At 39.2% G+C, this 15,686-nt stretch overlaps 1 protein-coding gene across 3 annotated transcripts in view; it reads right to left on the minus strand.

The window, feature by feature from the left end:
- Window positions 1-15,686, minus strand: part of GABRA3 (gamma-aminobutyric acid type A receptor subunit alpha3) — a 267,252-nt gene that overhangs the window by 101,814 nt on the left and 149,752 nt on the right. For all 3 annotated transcript variants that reach the window (XR_009214353.1, XM_032757751.2, XM_058441782.1), the window contains exon 4: window positions 10,003-10,070. Coding sequence is in view for 2 of the 3 variants with exons in the window: in XM_032757751.2 (XP_032613642.1) it covers window positions 10,003-10,070 (68 nt within the window). In the remaining variant the exon portion in view is untranslated. The remainder of the gene's footprint in view (window positions 1-10,002; window positions 10,071-15,686) is intronic.

Raw genomic sequence — 15,686 nt, forward strand, 5'->3', positions numbered from 1 at the left:
ACCATGTTGGCCACGCTGGTCTGGAACTCCTGACCTCAGGTGATCCACCTGCCTAGGCCTCCCAAAGTGCTGGGATTACAGGCATGAGCCAATGCACCTGGCCTCCTAGAGACTTCTGGAATGGCTTGGACCAAAATGCTGATAATGATATGGACAATAAAGTCCAGACTGATATGGTCTCAGATGGGGTTGAGAAACTTGGGGCGAACTGGAATAAAGATAATACTTGTTATGCTTTAGCAAAGAGACTGATGGCATTTTGCCCCTGCCCTAGAGATCTGTGGAACTTTGAACTTGAGAAAGATGATTTAGTGTATCTGGCAGAAGAAATTTCTAAGCAGAAAAGTGTTCAAGAGGAAGCAGAGTGTAGAAGATTGGAAAACTTGCAGCTGAAAATGTGATAGAAAAGAAAACCCCATTTTCTGGGGAGAAATTCAAGCTGGCTGCAGAAATTTGTGTAAATAATGAGGAATGAGGAATTGAATGCTAATTGCCAAGACAATGGGGAAAATATTTCCAGGGCATATCAGAGACCTTTGTGGCAGCCCCTCCCATCACAGGCCCAGAGGCCTACGAGGGAAAAATGGTTTCCTGGACCGGGTCCAGGGCCCCTCTGCTGTATGCAGTCTCAGGACTTGGTGCCCTGCATCCCAGCCACTCCAGCTGTGTCTAAAAAGGGCCAATGTATAGCTCGGGCCATTGCTCTGGAGGGTGCAGCCCCAAGCCTTGGCAGCTTCCATCGTGATGTTGAGCCTACAGGTGCACAGAAGTCAATAATTGAGGTTTGGGAACCTCTGTCTAGACTTCAGAGGATATATGGAAACTCCTGGATATCCAGGCAGAAGTTTGATACAGGGGTAGAGCCCTCCTGGAGAACCTGTGTTAGGGCAGTGTGAAAGGGGAATGGTCGACTTTGATCCCACACACAGGTCCCCACTGGGGCACTGCCTAGTGGAGCTGTGAGAAGAGGGCCAGCATCCTGCAGCCCCTAGAATGGTAGATCCATGGACAGCTTACATCATGCACCTGGAAAAGCTGCAGGCACTTGATGTCAGCCTGTGAAAGCAGCTGGGAGGCGGACTGTACCCTGCAAAGCCATAAGGGTGGAGATGCCCAAGGCTGCGGGAGCCCACTTCTTGCATCGGCATGACCTAGATGTGAGACATGAACTCAAAGGAGATCATTTTGGAACTTTAAGATTTAATGACTGCCCTATTTGATTTTGGACAAGCATGGGGCCTGTAGCCAATTTGGCCAATTTCTCCCATTTGGAATGGATGTATTTATCCAGCACCTGTACCCCCATTGTATCTAGAAAGTAACTAACTTGCTTTCAATTTTACAGGCTCGTAGGTGGAAAGGACTTGCCTTGTCTCAGATGAGACTTTGGACTTGGACTTTTGAGTTAATGCTGGAATGAGTTAAGAATTTGGGGGACTGTTGGAAAGGCATGATTGTGTTTTGAAATGTGAGGACATAAGATTTGGGAGGGGCCGGGGATGAAATGATACGGTATGGCTGTGTCTCCATCCAAATCTCATTTTGAATTGTAGTTTCCATAATCCCCACGTGTGGTAGGAGGGAACTGGTGGGAGGAAATTGAATCAGGGGGGCAGGCATCCTCATGCTGTTCTCATGAGATTTGGTGGTTTTATAAGGGGCTTTTCCCCCTTTGCTTAGCACTTCTGTCCCTGCAACCATGTGAAGGGGGATGTGCTTTCTTCCTCTTCTGCTTTAAGTTTCCTGAGGCTTCCCCAGCCATGCGGAACTGTGAGTCAATTAAAACTTTTTCCTTTATAAGTTACCCAATCTTGGGCAGTTCTTTATAGCAGCAGGAGAATGGACTAATACACCATCTGACAAGGGATTAACAACCAGAAGATATAAGCTGCTCAAACAACTCAATAGAAAATATAAATAAATAAATAAATAATCCTGTTTGAAAATGGGCAAAAGATCTGAATAGACATTTCTCTAAAGAAGACATACAAATGCCCAACAGGTATATGAAAAATGCTCAACATCACTAATCATCAGGGAAATGCAAAACAACACCACAATGAGATAGCATCTCATCTCAGTGAAAATGGCTTTTATCTGAAAGACAGGCAATTACAGATGCTTGCAAGGATGCGGTAAAAGGGAAAGCGTATACACTGTTGGTGGAGACGTAAATTAGTATAACCACTATGGAGAACAGTATGGAGATTCCTCAAAATACTAAAGAGAGAACTACCATATGATCCTGCAAATCCACTACTGGGTACATATCAAAAAGAAAGGAAATCAATATGTCCAAGAGCTACCCGCCCTCCCATGTTGATTGCAGCACTATTCACAATAGCCAAAATATGGCATTGACCTAAGTGCCCACCAATGGATGAATGCATAAAGAAAATACGGTATGTATATGTAATGAAATACTATTCAGCCTTAAATATAATGAAATTCTGCCATTTGCAGAAACTTGGATGGAACTGGAGGTCATTATGTTATGTAAAATAAGGTCATCACAGAAAGACAAATATTGCATATTCTCACTTCTATGTAGGAGCTAAAAAGTTTGAGCTAATGAAGATAGTAGAATGATGATTAGTAAGAGCAGGGGAAGGGTAGTAGGGGGGACAGATTACAGGACAAAAAAGAACATAAAGATATTTATTACCACTGAACTGTACACTCAAAATGGTAAAGATGGTAAAGTGTATATGTATTATTTTAACTCTATAAGTAAAATAGATAAATAAATATTACTGAAGGAAACACAATGTGGCTATATGCTATGTACATACAAGAGACACATCTGAAGATGTAAAAATATAGAAGGTTTGAAAGTATTGTGATGGAAAAATATGTGTAGGAAAATCATAAACATAAAGGTAGAGCTGTAAAGTACAGACAAAAGGGCGTATTAAAAATCCTCTTTGAGATAAAATATCATTACACTAACAAATGGAGTATCTTGAGTGGAAAAAGTAACAACTCTAACTTTGTATGTTTCAATAACAGGTACTCAAAATATCTACTGCAAAAAACTGAATTACAAGGAAAAATCAACAAACCTTTAGACTCACAGTAAGTGAAAGACCAATCAGACCAATAATTTGTAAGTTTAAAAAATTAGAACAACCCAATTGGTAAGGATGAGCTAATAAACACTCATAAACTTATCTACTTAACACTCAGTAAAACACACACAGCATATTTCCTTCCCACCCCACCCTCGACAAAAAAAAAAATGACCACGTGCTAAGACATTGGGCAAATCTCAAGAAACACAAAAAGGTTTTACATCCTACATACCATTCTCTTTCAATATGAGGCATTAAATTAAGAATCAATAACAAAAAGCTTTATAGTTGGAAATTGAAAAACACTAAAAAAATTTCAAGAAACAAAAAAGAAACCTTAAAGGATATTTGAAAATCTTTAGAAGTGAACAATAGTGAAAATGTTTACATATGAAATCTTGTTTGGGGCTCTTAAAGCGGTGCTTGGAGGGAAACTGATATTCATAAAGATGCCTTAAAGATCGCCTTTAAGGAAAAGGAAAACCAGTAAGTTAATATACCTCAGGAAACCAAAAGGACCACAGAATACCCCAAGGAAAGTAAAGAAAGAGATGATCCAGATAAGAGCACAAATCAGTGAAACAGAAAACAAAAATAAATAATACAGATGATGAACAAAACAAAACAAAAAAGGTTACTTTGAAAACACTAATGATATAGAAAATTTTGATAAGTTTAATTGAGAAAACGAGACAGGGAGAATTGTTATGGGTAGGGGTAAGAATATGGGTACATGGAGCCCAGTTACACTATTTTTTCTACTTTGGGGTGTGTGTGTGTGTGTGTGTGTGTGTGTGTGTGTGGCGTATGTTTTACATATATATTTATTTATAGGATATAAATATATTTATAGAAATATATTCATATATGTAATAAATGTATATATTTATCACATATTATTTAATTTAAACATTAAATATATTTACATATTTATTTTAAATATAAAATATATATTTACATATTTATTTTAATATAAAATAAATAGGGCTGGGTGTGGTGGCTCATGCCTGTAATCCCAGCACTTTGGGAGGCCAAGGCAGGCAGATCACAAGGTCAGGAGTTCAAGATGAGCCAGCCTGGCCAACATGGTGAAACCCTGTCTCTACTAAAAATACAAAAATTAGCCAGGTGTGGTGACGTGTGCCTGTAATCCTAGCTACTGGGGAGGCTGAGGCAAGAGAATCGCTTGAACCTGGGAGGCAGAAGTTGCAGTGAGCTGAGATTGTGCAACTGCACTCCTGCCTGGACAACAGAGTGAGATTCCATCTCTAAATAAATAAATAAATATATTTATATCCTGTAAATAAATTATTTATATATACATATATTTATAGGATAGATATAGATGGATAGATATGAATGAGAGACAGTTAATTTGGGAATACTTATGAACATACATGCAAATACTAAGAATAAAATAATAGTAAGTCTAACTAAAAAATGTATAAAAAGTAATACCTCCCTGTAAAATCGGATTTTTTGAAGGAATGAAAAGATGGTCTAATATTAGGAAATCTACTGATGTAATTAATAACATTAACAGATTAGAGGAGAAAGTTCATGCAGTCATCTTAATACAGGACAAAGGAAGAGTTACAAAATTTCAAATACATTCATTATTAAACACACACACACACACACACACACACACACACACACACACACACGCACAGCCCACAGGAAACTTTAATACAAAAGTGGCAATATAAGAAACAAGGTTGCCTAGAGTTTATACTTTTGCTGATGCAGGTGGTGGCAAAGCCATCTTGTCTTTAGTAGTACAGATTGACCACTAAACATATAAAAAGATGCTTAAACCTCAAAGGTAATCAGAAAAATGCAAACAAAATAAATTAGATACCATGTTATACCCATCACAGTGTCAACAATAAAGTATGACAATACAAAGCATTAGCAAAAGCACAGAGAAATTGAGTTCTCATACACTGCTATTGAGATTATACATTGATATGATTCATCACAAGAGTATTTGGCCCTAAACTGAAAAAAGTTAAAAATGTGCAAGCCTTAACAAACCACAAATTTTATCTTTAGGTACACACCCTAAAGAAACTAAAAAATGTTCACAAAAATATGTGTACAAGAATGTTTGCTGTATTACTGCTTTTTAATAGCCAAAAAAAGGAAACAGCCCAAATGCACATTAACAAGAGAACGGATGAATGTATGACTACATATTCCTACAATGTAATAATCTTTGACAGTTAAAATAAATGAATTAGAGTAAAATACATTAAAAAGTAGAGTTTTTAATACATGGTAAAAAAATAAGTTGTAAAATGATATACATGCTATGGATGAGTTTTTCAAAACACAAAAGCCACTATTTGTTATTTATGAATGTATGTGATATACACATTCTTATTTATAAAGTATGCATATAAATGACAAAAAGGCAAAAGCAACTTCATGGTTGTGAATATCTTTGAGGAGGGAGGGAAACAGGCAAATGGTATCAGGGTAAGATACACAGGTAACTTTGCTTGTATCTTTAAATATTATTTTTTAGATAATATGCCATAAAAAGACATTTGGCACATTTTTAAGATTTTAAAAAAGTTAGATGATCATATCTATTTTTTCTCTACACAGAGAAATTGACAGCCTAAAATAGACAAAGGTTTTCATCCAGTCTGTGCCTCAGACTGCCAATAAGGGAGAGCTAGAAGTAGACATAGCTACTTTTTCTAGTACTAGAGAGAAAACAGGTACAATAATTTCAAGTCTACTGCCACCAGGAAAGAGATCCCTGTGCTACTCTCCTTTTAATTAACACAATTTTTTTTTTTAATGCATGGTGTTTGGATACTAGGCTAACAGCATAATTTTCATAAGCAGTTGTCATATCAGAATGTATGTTATCTGAATCTGTTGTCTAGAATTATTCCTATAATGTCTTTTTCTGTGTTCTTATTTTCCAGGATTCCATTTTGTTTTTCTCATTAAGCTAGATGGTTAGTTCTTTCGTTGAATTGTATACTTGCACCATTACCTGATTGTCCACTGCATACCCTAGGAAATTTCTCTGTGGCAGCTGACACTAGTGGCACTAGCTGGCACCTAGTGGGATCTAAGCAAAGTATTCCTGGGGAGAGGGTGAGGTTAATAATACCTAAAATTGGCATTTTAAGTTTCCCAGTTATTATCTCCCTGACTCTCCTAACGTTACTCCTCTTTTCCCTCTTTATTTTCTCAGTAGTTTTCTTGGTATAGTTCAGACAAATATTTATTGATTACATACCACAGGACCTTGGGTTCCTGCACCTCTGACACGCTCAAGGACTAGAAGAGAAGTTGGAGCAGTGTCGGGAGCCTTAGGATCTTGAGAGCTAGGATGGAAGCTAAGTCAGAAGGGAATTTGGACCAGATAGAAGAGCAGCCAATGTTTTTCTCAGCTGTTACTTTTCTGCTTTCCTTTCCAGTGACCAACAATATGCCTAGAATGATATTCCTAAGCCACTTGCCCATTGTCTCTGCATTCTAATTCTTTGCAACCTTTCTCTTATTGCCATTTCCACCCTCTTCCTATACATCTGATGGAGAAAATGGTCTAAACTCTCCTAATAATAGATAATTATAGAAGGTTGCATGGCCCCAGTTCACTCAAATTGGGATAGTCTTCTTTGTTCTGTTTCTCTCCTAGGAGATCATGGACACAGGATTGGCATTACTACTGAGGAGCTATGATGCTTTGTGTGACCAGCAAGCTCCATTTGTTGCAAATGAATAACACCAGCCTCAGCACAAGCCTGTGAAACTGCCAGGGCAACCATTTTCCAACTTATCTCTTGTACTCTGAATTAAATTTCTTTTTTTTCCCTCTGACTTTCTCTTTAGAAACATCTACCACTGTTTAGCTTTCATCTTTGCTCAGTTCCCTACTGTCATAGTTCCTTATTTTCATGAATGGAGAAGCCACCAAACCTAGTAGCTGAAGCTTGGAATCAACAATCATTGACTCGCCAGTCTTAATAATCATTATTGTCTCCTGAGGAAAGCTATTTTCACTCTTTATCTGCAGGGCTTGCTACTAATGTTTAATATCATCTCAACAAACACATACAGAGGACCTCTGTCAGGTTCTGTGCTAAATGCTGGAGAAACAGAGATGTCCCTGACATGTTTTCTGTCTTTGAAAATTTTTCAGCTAAGTGGAGGAACACAGTCATTATTTTTCCCTCAAATTTGATTTGTTCCTTCTCATTTATGCTTGCACTTAATTAAAAGTTGGGAGTTTGCCATGTACCAAACACTGAGTCAGACATTTATGGTATTGAGATGAACAAAACAGACATGGCTTATACCTTCATGGAGCTTTTGTCAAAAAAGCTGAGAAGCTGTGTCTGTAAGGGCCAGTGTTTGGCCAAGGAATGTAATGGGTGTAAAACATTATGGGTGGTGGTGTGTCAATGTTCAAAGCGGCAGCGTAATTTTCCCCCTTTGTGAACAAAAGACTGCCTCTATTTCCTTAGGAAAGTATTTTGGACCAAAACGCCCTCTTTTCCTGGAAATGAGCCAAGAACCCAGGCAGCCCAAATTTTCATCAACTTTTCCAAGTAGTCTCAGGGGAGCCTGGGTTCTTGGTGAAACTAGTTGCCAAAGTCAGAAGACTGCCTAATGCTTTACCCAAATGCATCCCTGACCCTGGGATCAATTGAACAGTCTACTTAGTAGCAAAGAAAAAAAAATTTCTCAAAACACCCAAAATATGCTTTTTAGCCAGAATGATTGTAGCTATTCTGCCTTGTGACCGGATGGACATGCAGCTAAAAATAATGTGAAATTCATTTGACCAAAGTCTGCCCTCTCTATCAGGAAGGTGCCATTCTGTTGCTTCAGCTAAATAATGAGGAATAAAAACAAACAAGCAAATTTAACATGAAACTTCAAGAGAGACAGACAGAAAGTCCCAATTGTTAGAAATGTCTCCAGAGCCTGGACACACCCACACACGCCTGCTATGGTGAGGAAGCAGCAGAGTGAGGAGCTGGTTGGAACAGGGACTGTGTGTGTCCTTGTCTGGTGTGCCTGGGTGTAGGTATCTGTTTGCATATGTGTTTCTATAGAATGCCTAGAATAGTGTGTGGGCTGTGCACCCTGTATGTATTTGTTATGTGTATGTATATTTGTCTGAATGTTATTTGTGGTTGTTGGTGCATGAATGAAAATGAGTGAGTGTATGTGTGTGTGAAAAGAGTCACTTCATTTATCCTTTTTATAAATATCCTAATTCATAATTAATTCCTAACAATAGAAAAAGAGCTACATACACCTAGTGAGTATGGTTGTCTCCAATGGCCTGTGAGATCTCTGAATATAGGGATTCCTAGAGCCTTTAATGCATAGTTGGGCTCCTAAGGAGTACTTGTTGAATGACCAACTGGCAACAATTTTAACACATGCCTGTGGGAATTACTAGTTAACAAGTTGACAGAGGGCAATGAAGACATACAGGCTTTCTTGCTGTCCCTAAGAGAGAGCCATGTCCTCCATTCCTCATATCATACATACCCCTTAATGAGCTCTCCCTGTGTGTCAAATGCTGTTAAGTGCCAGGGAAGCCATGGAGACTTGGTACTTGCCCTTGAGGAGTTCAAAGGAAGTCTCATGTACCCTTCTCTTTATTCTACACTTGAAAGACAAGGTTCAGACATCTCCTTTACCCATGCCTGGCCTTCCAAACATTCACATACTGATGATTTCTTCTCCTGAGAACTAGCCAGCTTTTCCAATTGACTCATAGACCTTGCAGCTGATTGAAGAGTCATGTAAAATCAACAGGCCTAAATCAACTCTCAGGCTCCAGCCTTTTCCCCTTTGTACTCCATCCTGCACAGATCACCAGATCAACCATTCCAAAACAACACATATATTTTTACTGTCCTAACAAAATCCACCCAATGGCTCTGCATTACCTATAAGAAAACCTCTACCACTTCCCTATACAACTGTTTGTGTTAGTCCGACAGGTGGAAAGAAGCTTTGTCCCCTGCCAAGTAGTAGTCCCACTGAAAATAGACATACAGAAAAAAACTCTAAATAGTGAACATGGGCATGTCATTATCTTCAAACACATTTTCCCTGATACCAGGATTTTTATTTGCAACACAAAGTCAGTCATTCAACAAAAACTTATTGAGCATCTAATAATGGCCAGGTATACAAAGCAGATAATAGCTTTTTTGTGTCTCTAAATCATAATTATTCAATTGAATATTTGATACTCAGTATGTATCGATAGGTTATCTATTTGAGTGAGGCCTTCTGCTTCAACTCTCCACTGTGCTCTTTGTTTTGAGTACAATGGATAATGGTGAGAAAAGGGGCCACCCCCTTGCTAGTTCTGCTGTGCCCTGCCGTATATTTTGAGTCTGCAGTGAAGCTCTCTCCATGCCCAAATCTTTACAAAGAATAGTTTCCAGAAGTGATTTAGATTCTTTCTCCAAACTATTTGTATCATTCTGGCCAGTCCATGTCCCTAGTGGATGAAGCCCAGTTGCAAGGAACAGACTTCTTGGATGACACCACCAGCTGCTTTACTGAGAATCCCCGCCACAATTCTCTCCTCATATGACCTATCTGTACCAATAAGTGTGGTGCCAGCAGAGTGTGAAGGGAGAAGTCAGGGAAGGTTTAATTAAGGATAGGGAACCAAACAAAGTTTTGAAAGATGTGTCGTGGGAGAAAGATAAGGGCACTCCTGAAAGGGGTATATACATTATATGTGAATAGGTGGGGACAGGAAGGCAAAGATGGATTTGGCTAAACGTAGAGTGGCAAGGGTAGGAAATCCGTATGAGAAAAGACCACTCCTTAGAATATAGCTACAAGGCCCTGCCTTAGGAAAGCTCCAATTTATTTTCTTTGGTCTAGCGCATCCTCTTTTACATTTACCTTTGCAAGAACTTACCATGTCAGTGTCTGACACAGGGCCAAAACTGGTCACGTAGATGTCAGTCTTCACTTCAGTCACGGCATCTGCGTGAAAGAAAGTAGAAAAGCAGAACGTCAGGAAAGGCTTTTGTCTTAGCTCAGAGAGAGTCCAGTGCAGTACTCTGAATGACAGCCAACTTACTACTTCCAAGAAAGGAAAACCCCTCAAAAACTTCTCATCTGTGCTATCTCTTCACAGGGAACATGCTAGGTACAGACTCAAAGTCTATCCCTTTAGATATCATTGAAAATGACAGCAGAATACCAAAACAACAAAGCTTAGATAGGGCCCTTAGAGATCCCTGACATTCACAAGAGCTGAGCTCTCACTGAGCTTACCCTTACCTGTAATAGGTTACAAATGTTGCAATATCCAACACTCTTCCACTTCTAGGAACATAGGATGATTGTGCTTCCACTCCCCTGCCTTTCTAAAATAGAGAGGGGCAATAGGAATGGTTCTGGATGTGGGAGAAAGTAATATGTGTCTCTCATGGCTGGAACAATTAATGTCTAATGCAAGACTCTCCATGCCATGATGATCGTAAAAACACACATTGATGTGGTGCTACAATAAAATTGAAAAAGTCTGGAATGATGAGCTAATATATGGAGGACCACTGCCCTGGAGAGTTGCCTGGATCCACAATAGACTTTGCATGAATGAGAAATAATTTTGGGGGGGGTTAATTGTCCCATATTTGGAGATAACTGATATCATTTGATACACTCTTTGCATTTATTTTCCTTCATTGTAACCGTTTGTTTTACTTGTCAATCTTCCCACCTAACCCAAGAGCTTCTGAAAGGTTTATTACTCAGATGGTGCTCACTAAACATCAAGTTTTGCATGAATGGATTAATCTCATCACACACCACATATTTGCCAAATTGGAAATTAATACTGTCTTAGTCCATTCAGGCTGTTACAACAAAATACCTTAGACTGCGTAATTTATAAAGAACATAAATTCATTGCTCACAGTTCTGGAGTCTGGGAAGTCTCAGATCAAGGCACCAGCAGGTTCAGTGTCTGGTGAGGGTCCATTCCTCATAGATGGTGCCTTCTATGTCCTCACATGATGGAAGGGGCTAGGGAGCTTGCTCAAGCTTCTTTTATAAGAGCACTAATCTCAATCATGAGGGTGAAGCCCTCCTGACCTAATCGCCTTCTAAAGGCCTCACCTCTTAGTACTATCACACAAATTTCAGCATACAGATTGTGGGGAGACAAAAACATCCAGAACAGCAGCTACCCAGAGAAGTGAAGTTTTTCCACTACTGAGTTTCTCTTTTCCTACTTCTGTCAGCCCTACTTACCCCCATTGCAGCCCAGTTAGCCTACCTATTCCTGCATACCTCAAATGGAGCATGAGCTAAGGCAGGCTATCCCAGCCTTGCAAAGCCCATTTCAGCCTACCAGACACCTCAAGATTACACTAAACCAAACAAGTCTCACTCCAGCCCAGCATAGCTGACCTGAATTGAGCACACTAGTAACACAGCTAACAGGAGTAAAGCCTACACAAGACTTGATGTATGTCTATAATAGAGCTGGCTACTGCAGTCTATGGTGCTATTTCTTTTCTCTCACGGAAAGGTAGGGAACACATCTACTCCATCTGTACCATATTAGCTGTACTCATCCAGACCTGAGTTTTGGCCCAAATGTATTTTAGCTCTCATTGACTTCCCACTTTCCAGAACCACTCCTTAGGCTTAATATATTGTGCCCCTACTCAGGCATTTATGTGTTCAATATACTCAAGGCCACTACACTCATCCATAAACATTCCCATTTTGAGAAGAGACTATGAGTATCATTTAATAATAATCAACACTATAATCAGTTCACCAAAATACACAATTTACTCCCAAGCTTAATCAGCAAATAACATGTCTCTGAAACTAGAGCTGTGTTTTAAATAGCTGGGCTCTCATCTACAGCAGAGGATTCTTTGGAGCTATTTCTGTACTTGAAGGAGAAGAGATAAAACTTCAGAACCCAGAATATGCTGCCCTAAGGTTTCTCCCTTCAGACACATTGCCAGGCTCATTGGCTAAAGAAGCAAATGCCTATATACCTACTGTGTGACATAATGACCTCCAATTGTCCTATCCCCAAATACAGAAAACAAAATAAATTCATTAATGGAAGAGACCACTATTATATTTGAATCCAATATTTTAGGCAAAAACATTGCAGATACAGAATAACTTTCTAAATCAATATAGTTGTAAAATTGTAAGATAGTCATGCAGACTTCCAACATCCTACAGATAAGAAGAGAGATAGAAGGGAAAGTCTATAAAATTTATAGGTAATATGGTTTGGCTCTGTGTCCCCATCCAAATCTCACCGTGAATTGTAATCCCCATACTTCCCATGTGTCAAGGCGGGACCAGGTGGTGGTAATTGAATCGTGGGGGCGGTTTTCCCCATGCTGTTCTCATGATAATGAGTGAATTTCATGAGATTTGATGGTTTTATAAGTGTCTGGCATTTCCCCTGCTGGCACTCATTCTCTCTCCTGTTGCCCTATGAAGAGGTGCCTTCCACTGTGATTGTAAGTTTCTTGAGGTCTCCAGAGCCATGCAAAACTGTGAAACGATTAAACCTATTTTCTTTATAAATTACCCAGTCTCGGGTATTTCTTCATAGCAGTGTGAGAACAGACGAATACAATGGTTATGGTGGGACTCAAGAGTTAATGGATAGGATGGCTTGATGGCAATCACAACTCTAAAGTGACCAAGGAAGGTCTTCTATCTATATTGCCTCCTCCAATCCTCTTCTAAGTACCTTTCTTCTATTTCTTTTTTTTTCTTCCATCCTTCTTTCCTCCCCTCCTTCATTCAACACCACTTCCTCTATTCCAATTTTCTTACCTGCCAGACTCTTTCCAAATGGGATAGAAATGGAGGAAGAAGGGATTTGGTGTCCAGTGTACCAGATCAGCCAGCTACTAGATCAAACTTCTCAACATTATTTTCCTGCTGTTCCCCACACTGTTTCCTTCTTAACAATCAATGGTGGCCTTTTCAATGAAAGTGAACAGGTTAGAAATAAGAATGGCACCAGATCTGCATCAACCAGAAATCCTTCATGCAGTCAGGTGTGGAAAAGGGATTGTTACTGCATCCTGGTATCATAAGTGAGAGAGGGCTCTGAATTTATGTTACCATCCATAGGCCTCTACTCCAAGCCCAGGCAAAAACAGGGATATTTGACATGACTCCAGTGTTCTACACGGGGACCACTATGCCTTGATGTCTAGCCCCATTTTCTGGCTAAGAAATCGAGCTGTCTTGGGGCAAGGCACCTGATAACACATGGAGAAGAACCCTGATGAATATGATACAGTAGTTAAAAGCATGACTAAGTTTGGATTTAGGCTCTGCCACTGCTCTTTGTGTGCCTTTGTACCTGTTTCTTCTTCTGGAATATTGAGATAATGATACTTCAGAATTGCTCTGAGAATTTAAGGAAATAGTATTTAAACCAGTAGTTAGAAAAGATTCAGTGTTTAGTACATATTAGCTAATGCTGCTGCTTAATACTATTTCTGAGACTAGATCACATGAGCCACCCATAAGGCCAAATGGGCAGAACTCACACAGATGTCTAAGGTCCTGGGTCCTAGACACTGAAGACAGTATCCACTCACCGCTTCAGCTCCTCTATGTGAAGGAATGACTAGGAGTTTCCTATTTCATTTAATTAAGTGCAAAGGCCAGTGAATTAAACTGAAACTCATGAGGGCCACAATATATAGAGTCTAGCCTCTGTTGACAGAATTCTTGATAGAGACAAATATGAAATATTAATTAATGGAAGATAAGAAGGGATTTTTCTTCTCTTTTTATATAATTGTTTACAGTTGCTGCTTGGCTCTTTCTTCATTTGCTTCAGGGATTTAATTTCCTTCCAATATTCTCTGAAACAAAAGGTGAATACAATTATTTTTTCCTTTTGCGAATTTACTGCAGTATTGGAAGCACTTGGATGATCCTCAAGTGGTCTGAACATATATGCATAACGTACACATATACATGATTACACACACCCTTAAACTTCAATAGGACTCCCATTGGTAGGGAACTCATTCGCCAGGCCCTACAGTACTTCTGCTTGCTGCTAATCTGAAAGAATAAAGATGAGCTGATCAACAAGTGATCACTGTATTTATGTTGAGTATATTGCTTATAATATATTGTATTTTCTGGTTTTACCTCAAATATATGTCCAATAATTCTTGAATTTTCTTGAAACCAGTCTCTATAAGTTTCCCATTTCTAGCTGCTCCACCCCAGCACAAACATGCACATTTATCTTAGTGGTATCCTTTGGATCCACACAAAAAAGTCTGCTTTCTGTTCCCTTTAAGAAAAAAAAAAAGATTTAAGAGCTTCAGAGATTTAAAGAAAGTGATCCTTGTACCCCTGTCTGCTCTTCTTGTTTCTTTCCATACTAAATGCCCCAACTTATTTTGATTATCTCTCCCTTCTTTTTTTTCCCCCTTTGGCTCACCTTGTATTTTTTCTTTCTTTCTTTCTTTAATTATACTTTAAGTTCTAGGATACATGTGCACAACGTGCAGGTTTGTTACATAGGTATACATGTGCCCTGTTGGTTTGCTGCACACATTAATTCGTCATTTACATTAGGTATTTCTCCTAATGCTATCCCTCCCCCTGCCCCCTGCCCCATGACAGGCCCTGGGGTGTGATGTTCCCTGCCCTGTGTCCAAGTGTTCTCCCTGTTCAATTACCACCTATGAGTGAGAACATGCAGTGTTTGGTTTTCTGTCCTTGCGACAGTTTGCTCAGAATGATGGTTTCCAGCTGCATCCATGTCCCTGCAAAGGACATGAACTCATCCTTTTTTATGGCTGCATAGTATTCCATGGTATATATATGCCATATTTTCTTAATCGAGTCTATCATTGGTGGACATTTGGGTTGGTTCCAAGTCTCTGCTATTGTGAATAGTGCCACAATGAACATATGTGTGCATGTTTCTTTATAGTAGCATGATTTATAATTCTATGGGTATATACTCAGTAATGGGATCACTAGGTCAAATGGCATTTCCAGTTCTAGATCCTTAAGGAATCCCACACTGTCTTTCACAATGACTGAACTAGTTTACACTCCCACCAACAATGTAAAAGCACTCCTATTTCTCCACATCCTCTCCAGTATCTGTTCTTTCCTTTTTAATGATCACCATTCTAACTGGTGTGTGATGGTATCTCATTGTGGTTTTGATTTGCATTTCTCTGATGACCAGTGATGATGAGCATTTTTTCATGTGCCTGTTGGCTGCATAAATGTCTTCTTTTGAGAAGTGTATGTTCATATCCTTTGCCCACTTTTTGATGGGGTTGTTTGTTTTTTTCTTGTAAATTTGTTTAAGTTCCTTGTAGATTCTGGATATCAGCCCTTTGTCAGATGGGTAGATTGCAAAAATTTTCTCCCATTCTGTAGGTTGCCTGTTCACTCTGATGATAGTTTCTTTTGCTGTGCAGAAGTTTTTTAGTTTATTTAGATCCCATTTTTCAATTTTGGCTTTTGTTGCCATTGCTTTTGGTGTTTTAGTCATCAAGTCCTTGCCCATGCCTATGTCCTGAATGGTATTGCCTAGGTTTTCTTCTAGGG

This window comes from Hylobates moloch, unplaced genomic scaffold (genome assembly GCF_009828535.3).
Source record: "Hylobates moloch isolate HMO894 unplaced genomic scaffold, HMol_V3 SCAFFOLD_7, whole genome shotgun sequence".
Classification (NCBI taxonomy): domain Eukaryota; kingdom Metazoa; phylum Chordata; class Mammalia; order Primates; family Hylobatidae; genus Hylobates; species Hylobates moloch.